This window comes from Dunckerocampus dactyliophorus, chromosome 5, assembly GCF_027744805.1.
Source record: "Dunckerocampus dactyliophorus isolate RoL2022-P2 chromosome 5, RoL_Ddac_1.1, whole genome shotgun sequence".
Taxonomy (NCBI): Eukaryota; Metazoa; Chordata; class Actinopteri; order Syngnathiformes; family Syngnathidae; genus Dunckerocampus; species Dunckerocampus dactyliophorus.
The window spans coordinates 31,000,622-31,024,016 of NC_072823.1; the positions used below are offsets into that span (position 1 = coordinate 31,000,622).

Below are 23,395 nucleotides of genomic sequence, written 5' to 3' on the forward strand. Positions count from 1 at the left end.
TCAACATGCAGACGTGAGGTGCGGCATTCGCACACCATTTCTACTGAAACGGAGTCCGAACCGAGCTGCTTTGCGATGCACATTTGAAAGCAATATGTTGCTGCCATCTTCTGGAAGGACACGACAACTGCATGTACACACATTTTAAAGGTCCAGAATGCGAGTGTTTTTCACCAATGTTCAATAAGTCATCATCGTTTCCACAATCGTGGTTTGGAAGTGTTTTTAATGTGCGTGCGCGTGCGTTACTTTCATGCTAATAGGGTGTGAGCCTTTCCAAGAAGTGCTGTTGTGTACTTATCCACTATAACTATGTACATGTTGACATATATCACATAAACAAAATAAAACATATAAGACATAGAAAACCTGTTTAAAGCTTTTAAATATGCCTTTAACATTGTGAAAATCTGTTTATGACCTTCTAACTACACTTTAACATTATTAGAGCCCTCTAGACATGAAATAACACCCCTATAGTCACCTTTACACTCCTATTACCCAATATAGTTGACAAAATAAAACAAAATAAGACACAGGAAAAACTGTTTATGACCTTCTAACTACACTTTTTAACATAATTAGAGCCCTCTAGACATGAAATAACACCCCTATAGTCAGGAGGAAAAGGCTTCTTGAGACGTCATCTGTACTTCTGTGAAGAAGGTGTCGGACGTTTCGCTCCTCATCCGAAGAGCTTCGTCAGCGAACTAATAAGTGCTGGTAGCCTAGGTCTTAAATACAGTAAGAGTGGGCGGAATTGGTGTGCCAACACCCTCCTCCTATTGGTTTCTTACACTGGGATGAGGAGCGAAACGTCCGACACTTTCTTCACAGAAGTACAGATGACGTCTCAAGAAGCCTTTCCCTCGATGGACAACTCCTGTACGACTGAGAGCCTACACAGACACCCCTATAGTCACCTTTACACTCCTATTACCCGATATAGTTGACAAAATAAAACAAAATAAGACACAGAAAAACTGTTTATGACCTTCTAACTACACTTTTTAACATAATTAGAGCACTCTAGACGTGACATAACACCCCTATAGTCACCCTTACACTCCTATTACCCGATATAGTAGACAGAAAAAGAGAAAATAAGACACAGAAATCATGTTTATGACCTTCCAAATACGCATTTTAACATAAATAGAGCACCCTAGGCATAAAATAACACCCCTATAGTCACATTTACGTTCATATTACCCAATGTGGTAGACATAATAAGAGAAAATAAGACATAGAAAATCTGTTTCCGACCTTCTAAATCCGCTTTTTTAACATCATTAGAGCCCTCTAGACATGAAATAACACCCCTATAGTCACCTTTACACTCCTATTACCCAATATAGTAGACATAATAAGAGAAAATAAGACATAGAAAATCTGTTTACGACCTTCTAACTACACTTTAACATTATTAGAGCCCTCTAGACATGAAATAACACCCCTATAGTCACCTTTACACTCCCATTAGCCAATATAGTAGACATAATAAGAGAAAATAAGACATAGAAAATCTGTTTCCGACCTTCTAAATCCGCTTTTTTAACATCATTAGAGCCCTCTAGACATGAAATAACACCCCTATAGTCACCTTTACACTCCTATTACCCAATATAGTAGACATAATAAGAGAAAATAAGACATAGAAAATCTGTTTACGACCTTCTAACTACACTTTAACATTATTAGAGCCCTCTAGACATGAAATAACACCCCTATAGTCACCTTTACACTCCTATTACCCAATATAGTAGACATAATAAGAGAAAATAAGACATAGAAAATCTGTTTACGACCTTCTAACTACACTTTAACATTATTAGAGCCCTCTAGACATGAAATAACACCCCTATAGTCACCTTTACACTCCCATTAGCCAATATAGTAGACATAATAAGAGAAAATAAGACATAGAAAATCTGTTTCAGACCTTCTAAATCCGCTTTTTTAACATCATTAGAGCCCTCTAGACATGGCATAACACCCCTATAGTCACCTTTACACTCCTATTGCCCAATATAGTAGATATAAGAGATAACAAGACACACCATAGACTCACATGTTAACCCTGGGAGAGTTCCTTGTTGCTGTTTCTTTTTGTACTTCCTGTCCTGTACAGTACTTCCTGCGGTGGCTATTGTCTCATCAATGTAACATAAGTGACACCTAGTGACCAGTACAGAACACTCACTGCATGTCATCACAACGTCTTTGAATGTGTCCTATGAACGAACGTCTGTATTTGCATTTTACTTCATTTAGCCATTTAATGCTTCATTTCAGCCGAAAAATACGTACAATTTGCCGAAATATGCATATTTTTGACCACTAATAGGCCAAGTTGCATCACAAAACAGCAACGATTGATTGATACTTTGACAGAGTAAAGAGGGGAGGGATGCGTGCAAACACGAACTCTGCACCAACGTAAGCGTATTCAGCGCACTCATGTCCCACCAGCTTTATGCTTTTTGATGAGTTTAGTTTAGTTGATGTGGTTTGTTTGGGGGTGTGGGACGTTAGATGCAAACGGATGCAAACGTTAGCAACACGAGCATATGATGCTAAAGCACTAACATTACATTTTAACATCAAGCTAGGTTAGCATGTCCACTGAAGAAAAACAAAGATCGAACCTAAAGCTCCCACATTTGTAGCTGACTGGCGGATAGTTGGCACATCTCCATTTTAAGGTGTGTAGCGAAGCCTGCTTTTTTGTAACAAATAGCGGGTGTATAACGGGGTGGGCTCATCTAGCGAGGGGCGGGTCAGAGGTGGTATCGTGTCCAAGAGGAAGGAGGTTTTTCCTCTGTGATGTGTTGAAAAGGCAAGTGAGGGCGATGGTAGATTTTTATCACGTTTGGTGCTCGTAAACAGGCTGCAGTTACAACATCATTCACTCATTCATACCAAAGACATATTTATACGTGTTTGTAAACCTCCAACGCCCGATCCCAAAGACACGTATTTGCGCGAGAGGCAAAAAGAGGTGATGGCGCAACTGCCCAGTAATAGATGTCAATTTTTTGTTTTAAGCCACAAAAAGAGCCACAAGGTGGCAGAAGTGCACCTTCTAAGAGCTGGGCATGGATCTTTTGCAAGTAAAAACACACTTGACTGCAAGGAGGAAGCGCAAGAGCATGGAGGAGTGTAGCGTGCAGAAGGTGACGTATTCGAGGGAAATCTTAGCGCATGCACACACGCAGTTGAGTTCCTAATGTGAAAATTGTAAACAGTTCATGGTGTTACATTTTTAAATAAATGATGTTGATGTAAAGCAACCGCTTTTTTGTGTTGTTTATGTTGGTATAGTTATTTAGACATTTCAGCTGTCACAAAAGCAAAAAAATTGTGTCAAAGTGAAAGTTATGCTTGAAATGTATCTTTTCACAAACGGGTGGCTTTCTCCCCTTTTTTAGTCGGGAACTGATATTTTCCTGAAACTTACCTGTGTTCTACTGCTGATTACTAAAGAACGGAATAAGGTAGAAACTACCTTTTTTTCTGGTGAACAATGAGAGCCTAATGTTTCTTTTGGTAGGTTCTTTGGTATGTTTATTTAGTCATACAACACAATATTCTGTGCGCCTTGAAAGATCAGTCAAAATCGTCTAAAATGGACGCTACTGATGGGGTTGTCTGTTGAAAAATGGCTGGAGTTAAAAAGCCGCTTTTACATAAAAGGGGACCTTCAAATCTTATTTATTTGAAGCAACCTCGTGTCACGAAAATGAACAAGTGAGGAAACGAGTCCAACGCTCCAAAGCAAAGCAAGCGATGTGGATGCTGCTGCTCCCCTCAGCCAGCAGGGGGAGACGTCTGCTCACTTTTAAACACACTCACCCGCTGTGCTTCATGTTGGGGGGTTTGTCCATGCGGACCGCCAGTTTGATCTTCAGCTCCGTGTCCTGGCTGTTCTTGGGGACGACCATGTGGTGGAAGTCGGCCTGCTTGTGCCCGTTGGTGGTCGGGGTCAGGACCACCTGAAGGGAGCGGAAACAAACATCTGTTCCATTTCACATCAGCCACTCTGATTGCGGTTGTGCTCGGGACTCACTCGGCCCAGCTCCTTGTCCTCCAGAGCCAGAACCCCTGTGCTCTCCGTGAAGAGCTTGACTTTGACGGAGGGCAGAGGATGAGTTGTGGAGAAGTCTCCCTGGGTGGCCCACCTGAAAGAAGCAAGGAACACTTTGGACATCAACCTGCCGGAAGGCGTGTGACAATAATACCGTGTGTGTTTGAGTTCATGCCTGTGAAAAGCCACCCCGATACTTGCTGAAGCGAGAGATGTTTTCCCTCCATTTCCACGTACATATAAATAAGTGCATGGCTCAGATCAAGGGTACCCAAGTGTTACATTTTGGGTAAAATTTCAAACTGGTGGATAGACCTTGGTAATGTTATAAACACAAACTTCAAACATTGCAAAACACACACCCAACATACCAGAGCTGGAGACATCTTCCATTTCCCATAGCAACCCTCCCAAGTTCACTCTTTCTTAAATGTAATGTACATAACTCAGTGTCCACTTTATGCTGTTATCTCTGCATAGGTTTGACTTTTGTTAGAAAAGTAACTTATATTTGAGAGAGTATCATAAAGTAAATAAAAACAAGTGACAAATCTAGATCTTGAGTTAAAGCTCTGAAAATATGGCAAAGAAAAATGGACCTTCAGTCCTTCCCATGCCGTTGTGGTATCACTACAAAGACTACAAAGCCCATCAGCCCTTCTTAAGACTGTAATGACATCAACTTTGACCCATCAACTCCACAATATAAGCTAATCGTTGCAGCACTGTGGCAACATGAGCCAGGATTCAGTGAAATGCACTGAGTGAGTGGTTCTTGAATTATCATGCTAAAGACCTAAAATTATAAGGCCATCTTTGACCTCCCACGAGGGACAGGCCGGCTTCCGGGTTAAATACGGAGCAATTTATCAACGAACACGCTAGAATTTATTTGGTTCGGATAAATGTCAACGACATATAATATGTAAAAGTAAGTAAAATCCGACTGGTAATGATGAATAATTTTGCCCACTTCACGTGTTTTCTACGAGAGGTAAAAACAACGGCTGTCAAAACGAGTTACACTGCTCGATAAACACAAAATTTGTAACTCACCCGACGAAAAAAAATCATTTCAGAGTGCATAAAGATCTTCTCCAATATTTGTAAAAATGAAAAAATCTTACCTTGGACTTGACAATGGTTGTTAAACCGCCGATTGCTCGTCGAATTGAATGATGCTGCTTCTCCGAGGTCGTGACTGAACGTACATTACGCTGACACAAAATGGCGGACACGGTGAAACATTCCCCTGCTGAACGCGTGTTTGGCGAATAACCGGCGGAAGGACTCAAGTTTTGTTTGGCCCAAGAAGGGACTTTTTATTTTCAAATTCAATATTTACTAGTAATACGCAATTTACGCTGTGAGCTCCAAGTGTACGTACATAACAGGCTGGACACGAAATTTCAGTGTTTTAGACTTTTGTTCAAATAATCTTATTTTACTCTTTTATACACAAAGAATCATTTTAGTTGCAGAGTTGAGTAATTATTCCATGAATATATACCATTGTAATCATCATGGGGTTTGTTTTCCATGGAATTATGTTCTTCAAAATTTTCATCGGCAGGCGGACACGAAGGTGATGTACTTTTCACTAATGATTACACAACAGTTATTTTGTTTTTACACTGAGAATATTTGAATAAAACCCATTAGAAACCAATTTCAGACATCATTCTTTCATTCTAAGTAGAAATCATGACAAAATGATCAGAGAAAATATTGTTAATTTCACAACAAAAGTAGACATGCTTTACATGGAACATTTCAATGTCCAAATATAGACACTTTTTTACAACATAGCCGTGCTAGCGCAAAATAAAAACATGAACAGGCTTCATTTATGGTTTGGTAAGCTTCCTCACTCTATAAGCGTCAGAGTGATAGGGATAGTACACATTGTTAGAACAACTACTTCAAATACTACTCAAGTGAAGTTGAAGACAGCAAAGGGTACCCTTCATCTGAGACATGCACTTATACTTGTATACATATATACACTGCTCAAAAGAATTAGAGGAACACTTGGAAAACACATCAGATGTAAAGTGGGGTAAAAATGATCTTGAATATGTTTCCTGATAATAAGTGGGTGATGTATTAGTAACAAAATGATGCCACATCATTTGATAGAAATGAAAATGATCACCCTATAGAGGGGGGAAATCAAAGACACCCCAAAAATGAAAGTGAAAAAATAATGCAGCACACTGGTCCATTTAGCTAAAATGTCATTGGAGCAACTGAAAATGATTCTCAGTAGTTTGTGTGGCCCCCACGTGCTTGTACGCATGCCTGACAACGTGGGGGCATGCTCCTAATGAGACTACGGATGGTGTCCTGGGGGATCTCCTCCCAGATCTGGACCAGGGCATCACTGCGGTACATATTCAACATCATTTTTCCCCCAGTTTAGATCTGATGTGTTTTCCAAGTGTTCCTCTAATTTATTTGAGCAGTGTATATGTATAAAAAGAAAGGCTTCGCTACACATCTTAAAACGGAGCACAGCTGACTGACAGTCACCCACAAATATTGGAGCTGTACCTTTCATTATGCGTTTTTTCTACAGGGAATATGCTAACCTGGCATGATGTTAGCACTTTAAGATCACGTTGCTATGCTAGTGTTGCTAACGTTTGTGCGACCGCGCCCCCGTCCCACTCCCCAAACATCTAAACCCAAACAAAGCATAAATGGCTCCTACAGTAAAGTCACACTACACTTACGTGTGACCACTTGCATTCAACACCAGGGGACTCAGAACACAACCAGCACCCAGACGCCAACCATAGGACCACATGACTTGAAAGGCCCCATGATACACAAAAGTCAGCTTTGAATGACGTAACGGTAATGTGTGTTTTTAAGCAAATGTCATCAAAATCTATCATCTCCCTCACTTGTTTGCTTTACTTTAGAGAGACGAGGCGCTCACTTTTCAAATACCATGAAGGAAAAAACGCCTTCCTCATGGACATGACACCGCCTGTGACCTGCACCTAAGACGCACTCACCCTAATGTTAAAACCCTATTTAGAAGGTTCTAAACAGTTTATACATGTCTTATTTTCTCTCATTATGTCTATGGAGTGTAAATAGGAGTGTAAAGGTGACTATTGGGGTGTTATTTCATGTCCAGAGGGCTTTAATAACGTTAAAAAGCATAGTTAAAATGACCAAAACAGGTTGTCTGTATTATTTTCTCTTAAGTCTACTACATCGGGTAATAGGAGTGTACTGTAAAGGTGACTATAGGGGTGCTATTTCATGTCTAGACGGCTCTAATAATGTTAAAAAGCCTATTTAGAAGGTTGTAAACAAGTTTTTTATGCTCTAATACTGTAAGTGCTCCTTGGACAAACACATGTCAGAGAGGAACAGCTCATTAGCATTAACCCTTTACTATACACACCCACACACACACACACACACACACACACACACACACACACACACACACAGTCGGGCTTACTAAAAGCACTTTCAAACTGTCTCATTTCCAACAAGAAGGCTGGAATTTAGCTGTAAAATACATATGAGTAAAAATGTCAACTCACAGTTTGTGTCGTGTTGTGCTTTTTTAACGCTTTGGACATTCCGGAATAATCACAGGCTCTTGTAATGAAGAGCTTCTTGTGACGAGAGCGTCTCAACAGAGTCATCAGCCCAATTGAACTGAGGTATAATTGCGTCTAATTGTGTTGTCTGTGTAATCAAACAGCGCAATGAAGTGCACGCGTGTGTTCCAGAAGCGGCAGCACAGCTGACGTGAAAGCAGCTTGTGAGGATGGACTCTTCTAATTGGCTCCGTTTGGATATTTCGGGGGCACAACAGCAACAAAAAAAAAAAGCAAATAGAAAGTGGTGGAGCAGCAGCAGTGGGAGGTCATGAAAGGGCAGCCTCATTACTGCGAGAACCCCCGCGGTCTGCGGGGCATCCAAAGCCAACCACAGCCAACCAGTCAAGATGAAAAGACCCTCGAGAAGCTCCTTTTTTGGTTACTGGAGAAGGTGTGGAGTAGGAGCGTATTTACTGATGCAACTATCGCATCAAAAGTACCAGTAAGTAAAAGTCACGCGCATTCCACATGTACCGCTCTTTACATGTCATCGTTTGGCTGCTCCTGCAGCTTCTGAATGAAAATATGGATCGTTGAACATGTGCTGTCTTAACTTCAAGTGGGGCCGTGGTTTTGGTCTCTTGGCGACACCTAGCGGCCGCAATAATTCACTGCGTAGAGCTCATCGTGACGCGGCTGGCACACAAATCCAACGACGCAGAACATGCCGGACGCCTTTTGTCAAAGAATACTTTCTACTACGCTTCTAGCCTGGAGACAATGTGTCTGGAAGTAATGTGCAACTATAATTATTGAGAAATGTGCTATTTTAGACGCCAAGGTTGTTTCATTAGGACACTAATTATGTCCAGCTTGGAGACTGGAGCTGCTGCGTCAGACACACACACACGTATGATTTGCAGTCTATTTTCATTCAGCTGTGAATACAATAATGAGGTTTTGGTCTTAAAATACAGCTGTTTGATATGTTTCCTCACACCTGGATGCATCCAGGCGCCACGTCACTAATTAAAATTGTCTTCTTCCACAACATTCCAACATTTCTTAAACCACAAAAGGTTTTATTGTGTAAAACGTGACTCATTTAGAAGGTCCTAAATAGGTTTTATATGTCTTATATGTCTCATTTTATCTTATTATTTCCACTATATTGTGTAAAAAGAGTGGAAAGGTGACTATAGGGGTGTTATTTCATGTCTCAAGAGCTCTAATAATGTTAAAATGTGTATTTAGAAGGTCGTAAACAGGTTTTCTATGTCTTACATGTCTCATTTTCTGTTATTATGTTTACTATATTGGGTAATAGGAGTGTAAAAGTGACTATAGGGGTGTTATTTCATGTCTAGAGGGCTCTAAAAAAGTTGATCATAATCACAAGGTGGTAAACATGTTTTCTATGTCTTTTTTCTCTCATTATGTCCACTATATTGGGTAATAGGAGTGCAAAGATGACTATAGGGGTGTTATTTCATGTCTCGAGAGCTCTAATAATGTTAAAAAAACTGTATTTAGAAGGTCATAAACAGGTTTTCTATGTCTTATATGTCTTAATTTCTCTTTGGTCTACTATATTAGGTAATAGGAGTGTAAAGGTGACTATGGGGGTGTTATTTCATGTCTAGAGGTCTCTAATAATGTTCAAAACTAGATTTAGAAGGTTTTCTATGTCTTATTTTCTCTTATTATGTCTTCTATATTGGGTAATAGGAGTGTAAAGGTGAATATAGGGGTGTTATTTCATGTTAAACCATCTTTAATAATGTTAAAAGGCATACGTAGAAGGTGGTAAACAGGTTGTCTAGGTCTTATTTTCTCTTATTATGCCTTCTATATTGGGTAATAAGTGTGTAAAGGTGACTATCGGGGTGTTATTTCATGTTAAGCCATCTCTAATAATGTTAAAAAGCGTACTTAGGTGGGAAACAGGTTGTCTAGATCTTATTTTCTCTTATGCCTTCTATGTTGGGTAGTAGGAGTGTTAAGGTGACGATAGGGGTGTTATTTCATGTTTAGAGGGCTCTTAATAATGTTAAAGCCCATATTTAGAAGGTCGTAAACAATTGTTCTATGTCTTGTATGTTTTATTTTCTCTTATTATGTCTACTATATTGGGTAATGGGAGTGTAAAGGTGACTATAGGGGTGTTATTTAATGTCTAGAGGGCTCTAATAATGTCAAAAAGTGTATTTAGAAGTGGATAAAAAGGTTTTCTATGCTCCAAGTATGAAATGTAATTTGTGGTAATTCACTAGTCTGTAGGAGTAACGTGAAATCAACTCACTGCGGTCTGGAGGCCTCAGCCTGGTCCGTCTGCAGCTTCTCTCCTCCTTCCACCTCCATGGTGCAGTAAACGATCCTGTTGGGAGCCACCGACTTCAGACCCTGGACCTCCACAATCACGACCTGAAGATGCCAGAGGAAATGCTTTGTGAAGAAAGGTCAGTTCAGCCCAAATGTGAAAGCACTTGATGACTGATGGATGAACCAGCATGCTTTTTCATCAGTGTCCATGAGGGGGTGCAGTATGCGGGCTTGCTATCACTTCTCATCCTGCTCTTCTTTGCTCTCACTTTCTTTCAATAGCTTTGTGTACGGGATGCCCAGAACGTGGCGCTACGTCCCTGGAGACAAATGCTCACATTCCGCAAGACTTTCATCACGCTTTTAGAGACAACCCAGGCCGAGAGAGCGTCTTATCAGGCTGACTGCAGACGTGCCACAACAGCGCATGAGCATCACCTCCAGAGCGAAGGACAGCAACACGTCCGACTTGGACAGCACGTCGGCTTCGTCCCCCAGGTCCAAGAAGGAGTTGTTCATGGACGAGCGCTTGAGCTTCTGCTTGAAGTCGGGTCCTCCTTTGGACACGGGCAGGCTCTCCAGGTTGGCCATCAACAAGTTGATGGAGGATCGCAGCTCCTCCACGTAGAGGACGTCCATGTCGGCAGACACAAACTTGGGGTATCTCCTCTCCTGCAGCACAAACATGAAAGCTTCACACGCGGGCGTGTCGTGTCCAAACACAGAGAAAGCGACACATGCAGATACGCTAAGAAGTCATATGTATTTCATCTCAGCCTACAGGAGATGGAAGAGCCTACTATTAATATCATCTTCACCTTTTGCTCTTTTCCCCCCTCTTCATTTTCGAAACATTTAACATTCGTCTTAAATCATTTTATTGTCGAAACATTAAGACTTTATTCACGTAATATTTTGAATTACTGCCATAATATTACAACTCTTTCCCCAAGCTGATTTTCCAAAAATGACAACTTTAATTTGTTTGATCCTCATCATACTACTTGACAATAATAGCGTCTTTTTACTTTCAGATTTCAACTTTATGCAACTAAAATGATATTATTTTTCCTCCTAATATGACAAGTTTTTTTTTCCTAAAATTGCTACTTTTTTCACGTTACAATGCGACTTTTTTCTTCATAATATTTGGACTTCATGCTCAGAAAAGTACTATGCTTTTTTTTTTTTTTTTCCAATTTCTGCTGGTTTAAAAATGTTTAAATGATTTCAACTTTCTTCTTGTAAATGTTATTCGTGTAATCATGACTTTATTCCCACAATACTTTGACTTTATTCTTGTAACATCATTTTTTTCCACATCTCATTTTCCAAAAATGACAACTTTATTCATTGGATGGTTTTTTTTTTGTCTTTCATAACAACACAAGTTTATAAAATGAATGACTTTTTTCTTTAATGTTTCATCTTTACGCTACAAAAATGACATTATTTTCCTCATAAAACAGCAAGTTTATTCTCTTAAAATGTAAACTTTTTACTCTTAATATTTTGACTTTATACTGAAAAAAGTTACAAGTGTTTTTGTTTTTTTTTTATTTAATTTTGGCATTCTTTTTTGTATTACATTTTCAAAGTATTTTAAATAATGAATTTACCTTCTCGTAATTAGGACGTTTCCAGAATATTTTAAAACATTATAATTTTTCCACAAACCACTTTCCAAAACATTACAACTTTATTTTGTTTCTCATAATATGACAAATGTACAAAAATATCGTCTTTTTTCTTTCATGCTTCACATTTATGCAACTAAAATGGCATTCTTTTTCCGCATATTACACGTTTATTCTTGCAAAATTGCTACTTTTTTTCGACGTTCGATTATGTTAATCCAAAAAATGACGCCTATTTTTTTCCAGCTTGAATTTTTTTCCTCTTAATGTTCTGACTTTATTGTTGAAAAATTAAATCAATTTCTTTCCACTTTCTGCTTTTTTTGTTTAAATTTTCCAACAATTTCAACTCTTGTCTTGGAAAGTTCACCCTTGTAATTATGACTTTATTTGCATAATAATATAACTTTATTCTCGTAACATTGTGCCATCTCTTTTCCAAAAACGTTTTGTTTGTTTCTCGTAATATTACCACTTTGCCACCGTCTTTTTTTCCCCCCTTTCATATTTCAACTTTATGCAACTAAAATGACATTTTTTTCCTCATAATATGTCATTCCTGTAAAATTACTACAACTTTTTTCTGAATATTTTCACTTTCTTGTAAAATGACCACTGATTAGAATTTTCTTTTTTTAAGTTTTCTTCTTAAATGATATTTATAAAATGCACCGCCGGCCAAAAAAGGGGACACTTTGGACACTCCCGTTCTAACGCTTGGAGACCATGCTGGAAGTAGCAACAGAGGTTTGATTCTCACCCTGGCCATCCTCTCCACCAGCTGCAGCCGTCCATCCAGCTCTCTGCGGATCTGAGCCGCCTGCTCGTCCACGTTGTCCAGCTGAAATGCAAACAGCACAAGTTCAGGCATCAGGAGGGAACAGTGTTTCCAGGTTCAAGTCAAATACTGCACTATAAAAGTACTGGTTCCTAATACTACTTTGGGGGGTAGATACAAGTACTAGTAGAAGAGGATGCTGACTGCGAAGCTCCCTGATGAACAGCGTGATAGCGACCACGCTCCTACGCTCTGATGGCTGCCGGCTGAAGACAAAAGCCCAGCCCTAAAAGCAGATAACAAAATTCATTTAAGTGCTGAAATGAGCCGGAATTCAAAATAATTCCCCAGATTTCACTCACGGGGAACTGAAATAGTTTTGACGATAAGAAGTCCTGAAGTGAGCAAGTTAGGTGTGGTTGCTTACTCTTTCATTTCTTCAGGAAAATTGTACAGTTGCACTTGCCACAACAGCATTTTACTCCAATGATTTTGCTTATTTTGAGTAATATGTCTCACATTTTCGTGTAGAGTCCTCCCACGCCACTTTGCACTTCACTCTAGCACGTTTTTTCAAAAATATACGAATAAATAAACCACTGCCGTTTTGCAGCCTATTATTAGTCCAGAAATAAGCACACTGAAGGAAATGTTATGCATTTTTAGGGTAAAAATGGCTTAGATTAAGTCAAATACAAGAGCAGAAAGTAAACACGACAGAATAGGAAGTAAAAATAAATAACTAAAATAAGTAACTCTCCCAATGCTGACATGTGTGAGTCTATATTATGTCTTATTTATGTTTTATTTTCTCTTATTATGTCTACTATATTGGCTAATAGGAGTGTAAAGGTGACTATAGGGGTGTTATTTCATGTTTAGAGAGTTCTAATAATGTTGACAACCTGTATTAGAAGGTTGTAAACAGGTTTCTATGTCTTATTTTCTCTTATCAAGTCTACTATATTGGGTAATAGGAGTGTAAAGGTGACTATAGGGGTGTTATTTCATGCCTAGAGGATGTTAAAAAGAGTATTTAGAAGGTTGCAAACAGGTTTTCTATGTCTTATATGTATTTTTTTCTCTTTTTTTATGTCTACTATATTGGGTAATAAGAGTGTAAAGGTGACTATAGGGGTGTTATTTCATGTGTAGAGGGCTCTAATCATGTTCAAAAGTGCATTTAAAATGTGGTAAACATGTTTCATATTCTCTAATATTCCTTTCATAAATAAGGAATCCTACTTAGTGGAATTTGACTTGTGATCGGGCCTGAAAGCATTTAATTGCCATAAACGTGGGATTACTGTAGCAGTGTTTGTGCTACGTGTGCTTAGCATCTCGGTTTAGCTTGGACCCGCAAATAATCGGCTTGTGAATGAAACATCTCAAATATTTTGTTAATGCATTAATAATGCATGTACAGTATACAGTATGTGTCTAATATCATTTCATCCTTACAAACAAGCTCAGGTATTCATGCATACCACCAGATGGCAACCCACGTGCCAGCAGCGGTACTCTTATCACAGCTGGAGCATCCATGACATAGTAGCTTGTAGGATGTGGAGGCGTGAGAGGAGCCGTGCGGGTAACAAGCCGTAATTCCAACATGGTGGGAAGGAGGAGAAGAGAGCAGACGACTGCAGCGTTTTCCAGAGGCTGCGGGAGCTGCTGGACGGCTGTTTACTTGCTTACTGGTTTTTAGAAGCGTCGCCAGCATCAAATGGCAGATTCAGAAAAACAATTGCGCATGAATAAAAATACATTTGGTGCAGGTGACGAAACCTCTACGGTCACCAGACTGTTGCTAAGCGAGACCACGCCCACTGCATGAACGAATGTCCGGTGTGTGCAACATGCACACATTAGTCAAGGTGTATATTATTGGATGAATGTTATGAGCAACTCCATAAAGCAGGGACAATTGGGTGTGAATGCTGCAAGCTCAACTGAAATTGTTGAAATTTATTCACCGGCTGAGGATCGAACCAGCAACCACCAGGCTGGGAGCCCATCTGGGCCATGCCACCGTGCACAGGATAAGCATGAAATGTTACACGTACTATTAAATGTAACACAAATTCCCACCAATAGGGGGCGACCTTTTGAAATTGTCTAAATGTCAAAGAAAATATGGAGTTCTGGAAAATGTGGGAGATTTCAGCAAAGTCCTGATTGATAGCCTGCATGCCCTGAACACGCTGAACATTTTGACATTGGAACGGTTAGATCGTGGGAGGAGTTAGCAGACAAAAAATGAACAAGATGAAGACAAAACAATACGAGGATGACGATGACAAAGAAAACGACATTCGTTGTTGTCGTCAACAATGAACGGTGTTTTCTCACGACTAAGACGATGCTGAAAACGACATCCGAGGATGACGAAAAAGACGACAATGACGACGGCGACAACAAAGATGTTAACGACGGAGAAGACAATGGCGAAGACGACCAAGAACGCGACAACATAAAATACGAAAACAAAAACGACAAAGAAGACGACAACAAACACAATGACGAAGAACGTGACAACCACAAAGACGATAACAACAAAGACGACGACGAAGACGACATAAAATACGATTTCGACAAAAACGACAAAGAAGAACACGACAAAGACGACGGCAAAAACGACGTAAGACACGAGGATGACAAAGAAGACAAACACAAAAAAAATAGAATAAGACGACTGAGATGAAGATGGCAAAGACAGAAAAAAAGTTGTAATAGTAGTAGTAATACTAGGAGTAGTAATAGTAGTAGTATAAGTCGTAGTAGTAGTATTGGTAGTGTAAGTAATAGTCGTAGTATAAGTTGTAGTAGTTGTAATAGTAGGAGTAGTAATAGTAGTATAAGTCTTAGTAGTAGTAGTAGTAGTGGTAGTATAAGTTGTAGTAGTTGTAATACTAGGAGTAGTAATAGTAGTAGTATTATAAGTCTTAGTAGTAGTAGTAGTAGTAGTAGTAGTAGTAGTATAAGTAATAGTCGTAGTATAAGTTGTAGCAGTAGTAATAGTAGTAGTAGTAGTAGTAGTAGTATTAGTAGTAGTAGTAGTAGTAGTAGTATAAGTTATAGTTATAGCAGGGGTCTCAAACTCGCGGCCCGCGTGCCATTTGTGGCGGCTAGACATGGAGGAGTAGTGTAAATGTTATCAAATACAGTATATTTCTTTTTGATATGATTCTACTTTATAGCATTGCTCTACTTGACAGACGTGAGATGTTGTGTTGTCCGAATGACTTTAAAATAGCTTTACTGTTTTTCAGACACCGAAACTAAAATCCTGTTTCCACTTACAGTATGTTGCTAAAACATCCTCATTCTTTTTGTACCATTGCTGCTTGTAGTCTGGTTCAAATATGCTGCAAAAATTCCACCCCTTTTCTATCGCTTGTCTTCATGAGGGTCACGAGTAAGCTGGAGCCTACCCCAGCTGAATGCAGCAAAATACAAACTATGAAATGTATTGATACCCTGAGATTCCCAGCCCTATTCCCAATGTAACCCGCCCTGTCTCGCACCTGCCCGCACCGGGGCTCAAACACAAGACCTTCATAATGGGAGGCGAGGGCGCTGACCACGCGACTCAAAGCCCGGACTGTCGGCCGCGTGTGCAGCGCAGCTCTAGAGGCAGAGGGAGTGAGGTTAACCAACGTACGCTCGCACAGCCTCACAGGCTGGCATCCGTTACACCAGTACTTCATGCGGCCCAGCCACAACCACACACCATCTCCAGCGGCCCCCAGTGAAATTGAGACTCCTGAGTTATCTTATAAGTTGTAGTAATACTAGGAGTAGTTATAGTAGTAGTATAAGTCATAGTAGTAGTAGTAGTAATACTAGGAGTAGTTACAGTAGTAGCAGAAGTCGTAGCAGTAGTAGAAGTAGTATAGGTAATAGTCGTAGTATAAGTTGTAGTAGTAGTAATACTAGGAGTAGTAATAGTAGTAGTAGTATAAGTAATAGTCCTCACATAAGTTGTTGTAGTAGTAGTAGTAATATTAGGAGCAGTAGTAGTAGTAGTAGTAGTAGTAGTAGAAGTCATAGTAGTAATTGTAGCAGTGGTACTACGTATTAGAGTTCATAGTAGTTGTAGTGGTAGTGGTAGTAGCAGCAGTAGTAGAAGTCATAGTAGTAGTAGTAGTAGTAGTAGTAGTACCAGTGGAATAGAGAAAAGGGACTAGTGGAGATGTGACAGTCGTGGGGGTCTGGAAGAAATGATGACTGAATTCAATGATGGGGGCAAAAGCAGCAGCATAGGCAAGTCAGTGGAAGCATGCGGTATTCTTCCATCCAATCAGCTTGGACGCGGACAATATGCTGAATATACTCACTCCACTCACACGCCGCACTCCACCTCCTTGGCACTTCATGGTTTTGCTGATTGCAAAGATCTTTGTGTGGCGTTCAACGGCCTCATGTGAAGCACTTTTAAACCATTCAAGGATTTCAACATGTTTTTTTTCCTCAACTACCTGCTGCAACATTTCAGGCTAAAGCAATCGAGCAGGGAGAGACAAAGTAGACAAACGGGACGCCAGGGGAGTGCAAGGTGCAGCCCACGGCTCTGTTTCTTTTGTGACGCTCTACTTAGTCATCCCACCATATAATTCCCCCTTTGGGGGGTCCCTGAACCCCCAAAATGACTGACTGATGACATGGATGCGAGACTACAAATCTGCAGTATTTTTACAGGAAATAAAGTCATAAAAGTAGCATGTCATCATTTTATGAGAGTAATTTTGTGATATCTAGTACCATAACGTTGAAAAAATGCTTTTTTTTACGTTGTAATATTATGAAGAAAATTTAGAACAAGAAAATTGAAAAAAAAAATGGAAAAAAGGATGTCATTTTACAAAAAAATAAAGTCAAAATATTCAGAAAAAGGACACAATTTTACGGAAAACAAACGTGCAACATTATGAGGAAAAATAATCTCATTTTAGTAACAGAGTTGAAATATGAATGATTTTTTTTTTTAAGTTAAAGTTTTTAAACATCATCAGAAACAAAGGAAAAAAGTTTTTTTTCTGTTTTTCTTTAATGACGTTGCGGAAAAAGTTACAATATTATGGGAATAAAGTCCAAATATGATGAGACAAAATTTACAACAAGGAAGTTGAAATAGTTGGAAAATGTACAACTGTATGATTAAAAAGTCAAAATATTTCGAAAAAAAAGTCCTATTCTAATGAGATAAGTCAACATTTTTAGGAAAACAACCATTTAAATAGCACAGCATAACATGAAATATTAAAGAAAAAAGATGTTATTTTTTTTGAAACCACAACAAAGAAAGCTAAGTTCAAAATATTGTGGGAAGAAAGTCATATTATGAGAAAAAAGTCAAAATATTGAGAAAAAAATTGACATTTTACCGAAATAAACTTGTAATATTAGCAGAAGCTGCTGTTGTCTTTAAAAACATACAGTGCAAAACTTTTCAGCCTTTTCTATGGAGTTAAAAATGACCATTTGAGTCACGTGGCCTATTCGGGAAGAATGATTCTAAAAGCAGAACGCTAATGAACGCAAGTCAACAGCCTGTGACCTTTCAATGTCGCCGTTAAGCTCCAGAAGACAGACTTCCTTAACTTGGCTGAAACTGGCGCGCTTGCAGTCAGGCCTTGCTGCAGGGGCTCGGCCCTCCGATCGGTTGCTTAGCAACAGGAGGCATTTAGCTGCAAAATAAAGGCTTTGCGTCTGAATGCAGCAGCTCCATGTAAGCACACTGCAAACGTGGCAACACCGAAAGCTTCACGTCACGAAAGTACAATAGACATGAGTCATTACTACTAAGTTACACTCTTCTGCAGTCTGTGTATGCTAGTGGCCGCACCTCCACCCACCGACACAAAGACACTGTATGACTGACAAAAGTTTTTTTTTGCCTCACATAATACATATATATACATACATATATATATATATATATAAATGAGAAGAACACTTGGAAAACACATCAGATCTAAACTGGGGGAAATCAAAGACACCCCAAAAATGAAAGTGAAAAAATGATGCAGCACACTGGTCCATTTGGCTAAAATGTCATTGTAGCAACTCAAAATGATTCTCAGTAGTTTGTGTGGCCCCCACGTGCTTGTACGCATGCCTGACAACGTGGGGGCATGCTCCTAATGAGACTACGGATGGTGTCCTGGGGATCTCGTCCCAGATCTGGACCAGGGCATCACTGAGCTCCTGGACAGTCTGAGGAGCAACCTGGCGGCGCCGGATGGACCTAAACATAATGTCCCAGAGGTGTTCTATTGGGTTTAGGTCAGGTGAACGTGGGGGCCAGTCAATGGTATCAATTCCTTCATCCTCCAGGAAGTACCTGCATACACTAGCCACATGAGGTCGGGCATTGTCATGGACCAGGAGGAACCCAGGTCCCACTGCACCAGCGTAGGTTCTGACAATGGGTCCAAGGATTTCATCCCAATACCTAATAGCAGTCAGGGTGCCGTTATCTAACCTGTAGAGGTCTGTGCATCCTTCCAGGGATATGCCTCCCCAGACCATCACTGACCCACCACCAAACCGGTCATGCTGAATGATGTTGCAGGCAGCATAACGTTCTCCACGGCATCTCCAGACCCTTTCACGTCTGTCGCATGTGCTCAGGTTGAACTTGCTCTCATCAGGGAAGAGCACAGGGCACCAGTGGTGTAGTTGCCAATTCTGGTGGTCTATGGCAAATGCCAATGGAGCTCTACGGTGCTGGGCAGTGAGCACAGGGCCCACTACAGGACGTCGGGCCCTCAGGCCACCCTCATGGAGCCCATTTCTGATTGTTTGGTCAGAAACATTCACACCAGTGGCCTGCTGGAGGTCATTTTGTAGGGCTCTGGCAGTACTCATCCTGTTCCTCCTTGCACAAAGGAGCAGATACCGATCCTGCTGAGGGTTGAAGGACCTTCTACGGCCCTGTCCAGCTCTCCTGGAGTAACTACCTGTATCCCACAGGACACCATCCGTAGTCTCATTAGGAGCATGCCCCCACGTTGTCAGGCATGCGTACAAGCACGTGGGGGCCACACAAACTACTGAGAATCATTTTGAGTTGCTACAATGACATTCTAGCAAAATGGACCAGTGTGCTGCATCATTTTTTCACTTTCATTTTTGGGGTGTCTTTGATTTCCCCCCTCTATAGGGTGATCATTTTCATTTCTATCAAATGATGTGGCATCATTTTGTTACTAATACATCACCCACTTATTATCAGGAAACATATTCAACATCATTTTATTGAAAGAAAGATAAATGGATTACATGCATTTGCATGTACAGTCAAACCTGTCTTAGCAGCCACCTTTATAGAACGGTCACCTGCCTATAGCAGCCACTGAAAAATCCCCCCGCAGAAAATGTACATGTTATAGACCTTGTGTATAGCGGTCGCATGTCCAACGCGGCCAGCGGCCACCCATTTTGTATCCATTTGTCAATATCTGACCGCATATAGCGGCCAAAATACCGACTCAAGCAGAAGCTTCATGCACGAAAAAGTTTCGTTTTTTTTTAAGCAATGAAGCAGTCGTGTGTAGACTTTAATTACTGAGTCCTAGCTCAACTAAAATTTTCTTCAAAAAAGTTTAAGATCAGCCAACCAAATCAAAATTCAAAAACAAAATATTCAAAACAAACATAACAAAAGACAATACTAGCACAGCTTCTAATCACAGACATGTTAATATGTGCGCGCACAATTTCAAAATGGCCACCAACCTGTCTATAGTGGCCACTTTTACCGTTTCCCTTCAGCGGCCGCTATAGACAGGTTTGATTGTATTAAGAGCTCCAAATGAACTGAAAATAAAAATATAACACGTCTTAAAAAACCTATTTCCCTAACACTAGCTTCTTTAATAGCAGCAGAAAATTTCAATCACACTTTATTTAAAGCGTGTTATTATGAGCAATGAGGGTCTGCGTTCAGAGACGTAATTTCAGGTAAATGTACTTGTTTTCAGTGTATTTTACAGCATGTTTAACATCCGAAAGACGAGTTAGGAAGTGAGTGATAAGAATACATCCTGTTATTATGAGCAATGAGAGGTTGTGCTGAAACACAACATGTCATTTAAGTTGAATTAGCATTTTGAATGTATTTTCTGGGATTTACGAGCACACTTAAATGCAGCAGATTGTGCTTCCGCATTTAGAGTTGCAAAGTGAGTGATAGGAATATCCCCATTTTGTTTTTCTTTGTCTTTCTGTTTATTTAGACGCATAATGGAGACGTCGTTGTGATGGTCGCAGTGTCCCTGAATGCGTCTCGCGGTCGCGGAGTGACAATGAGGAAGTGTTGTTCCGACGGCGAGGGGACAAGAGGCATTTGTGAGTCGGATGTGAACAGCATACACAACACAGCATGGTGTTGGAATTGCACCGCTGTTGATGTGCTCAGGTCAGATTAAAGTTAGAAAAGAGTGTCAGGCTCTGTGTGACTCTGAGGGGAGCTACATTGTGCTGCCGTCTGTCGTCGTAACAGTGAGATGTGGCTTTCCGTCAGGTGTATGCGTTCTTTGCACTAAAAAATTTCACGTAATTAATGAAATAAATTAGTTACTATTTTTGACAGCCCTAATATACATGTACAGTATATACAGTATAAAGTCTTCAACTCACATGAGTATACAACACCCTCTACTGGCAGCAGTAGTAAATACAACAACAGACACGCACAACAGAGCATTAATAGATGCTCAAATACACCACAAGGACGTAGAACACAATGTGTGTTCATATGCTGTCAAAAAAAATATACGCAAAATTGCACTTTAAAAAAAAACCCCGCAAAGCAGGGAATCCGCAAAAGGTGAACCGTGATATAGCGAGGGAACACGGTAACTTTTCTTAAACAAAAGACTTTATTTTCTAAAGGTTATAATTTTTCTTAGAAAATAAACTCTCTCTCGCTCAAAAAAAAAATCTGATTTTATTTTTTCAAGTTCTTATGAGGAAAAAAAAAATTATACATATATATATACATATACACACATATATATATATATATATATACACGCACACACAGGCAAAAAGATCTGACTTGTAGTTTAGATAAAAGGCAAATAAAGTAAAGAAACAAAAAAGTGTTTTTATTTTCAACAAGTACATATAATGCCATTTTTTTCATATGCCGTTTTGCTTTGTTTCTTTACAACGCCATTGTTTTTGGTTTCTTTTTCAGTTGCTGCCATGAATTGGACTGCTGAGCATCGCGCTTTCATTGTGGAAACGTTGATCAAAATAAAGGAATCTGTAACTGCAACACAACGAGCGTTCCGTTTGCACTTCAACCTTGGTAGACATGATCCGTAGCAGCAAACATCATCTTGTTATGGTCACCAACGTCTTTGACTGATTTCATTTTTAAAACATAATGAAACAGAATGGCATTATATGTACTTTCCGAAAATAAAAACACTTTCTTGTTTCTTTACTTTATTTGCCTTTTATTTAACCTACAAATGTGTCACATCATTTTGCCTGACCCTGTATATGCACTCAAAAAAAATCTAGTAAAAACTTCTCTTTGGAAGATTACAACTGGAAAAGACAATTGTTTCAAAATTTTTTTTTAAAAACTCTTAAAAAATAGGATTTTATTCTCCAAGGCATCTACAGTAGTCCGGATGCCTCCCTGGTGAGGTGTTTCGGGCATGCGCAGCCGGGAGAAGGTCCCGGGGCAGACCTAGGACATGCTGGAGGGATTATGTCTCACAGCTGGCCTGGGAACGCCTTGGTGTCCTCCTGGTGGAGCTGGAGGAGGTGGCCAGGGACCGGGAAGTCTGGGCTTCCCTACTGAGACTGCTACCCCCGCGACGCGGACCCGGATAAGCGGAGGAAAATGTCATCATTTCACGAGAATAACTTAGTAATACAGTCAAACCTGTCTTAGCGGCCACCTGCCTATAGCGGCCACTGAAAAATCCCCCACAGCAAATGTACATGTTATAGACCTTGTGTATAGCAGTCACCTGTCCAACTCGGCCAGCGGCCACCCGTTTTGTATCCCTTGGTCAATATCTAACCACATATAGTGGCCAAAATACCGACTCAAGTAGAAGCTTCATGCATGAAAAAGTTTGGTTTTTCAATCAATGAAGCCGTCGTGTGTAGACTTTAATTACTGAGTCCTAGCTCAGTCACAATCATTCACAAGATCCACACAAACTGTCAGTTGTTCCACATAAAAAAGCCGTCTTCTTTTGAGCTTGTTGCAGACAGTGACACCGTTAATTTCCTGGTGTGAGACAATGTGCACTGGTCAATACTGTAATGCCGCTTGTTGTGGGGAAGGAGAGACTCACGTCGCCGATGCACTTTAATGGCTTTATTAACAGCGGAGAACACTGCAGGACTTTACATCCACGCCAACAAAAACACACTTCCCAACTCTCTCCAAACTCACAGCTAGCACTGAGCCTAGCTCTCCTCCTCGGGACGCCCACCGTCACTTCCTGTTGAACTAAAGCTGTAATGACACTCTGCCGTGTATATATACTATAGTAGCACAGCTTTGTTCTGTGGGTGGTGTAGAATAACAAGCCTACTTGTTCTTTACAACTTTTATCTGCAGTCCCACAGTGCCCTCTACTGGCCAACATGTAACAGTACAATTATATGTATCTGCAAACACAACAAGCTTCTAATCACAGACATGTTAATATGTGCGAAATTCAAAATGGCCACCAACCTGTCTACAACGGCCACCTGTCTATAGCGGCCACTGTTGCCGTTTCCCTTTAGTGGCCGCTATAGACAGGTTTGACTGTATTATGAGGAAAACGAACATTTTAGTAGCATAAAGTTGAAATATTAAAGAAAAAAAGACTTATTTTTCTTTAACATTACATGTTGTATTTTAAACATATTACATGCTTAATATACAACATTATTATATGTTTCTGTTACGATGGTGTTTGTCGCTCTGTTGCCGCCTTCTGTCTGTTTGCTCTCTGTGCAGCTTCAGCCGGTGTGG

At 40.1% G+C, this 23,395-nt stretch overlaps 1 protein-coding gene across 4 annotated transcripts in view; it reads right to left on the reverse strand.

Moving 5' to 3' along the window:
* The window catches only part of cadps2 (Ca++-dependent secretion activator 2), a 182,381-nt gene that overhangs the window by 103,466 nt on the left and 55,520 nt on the right, over positions 1-23,395 (reverse strand). For all 4 annotated transcript variants that reach the window (XM_054776309.1, XM_054776308.1, XM_054776312.1 and 1 more), the window contains exons 4-8: positions 12,376-12,456; positions 10,417-10,650; positions 9,959-10,080; positions 4,070-4,181; positions 3,856-3,995 (exon numbers count right to left, since the gene is read on the reverse strand). In XM_054776309.1, the coding sequence (XP_054632284.1) occupies positions 3,856-3,995; positions 4,070-4,181; positions 9,959-10,080; positions 10,417-10,650; positions 12,376-12,456 (689 nt within the window). The remainder of the gene's footprint in view (positions 1-3,855; positions 3,996-4,069; positions 4,182-9,958; positions 10,081-10,416; positions 10,651-12,375; positions 12,457-23,395) is intronic.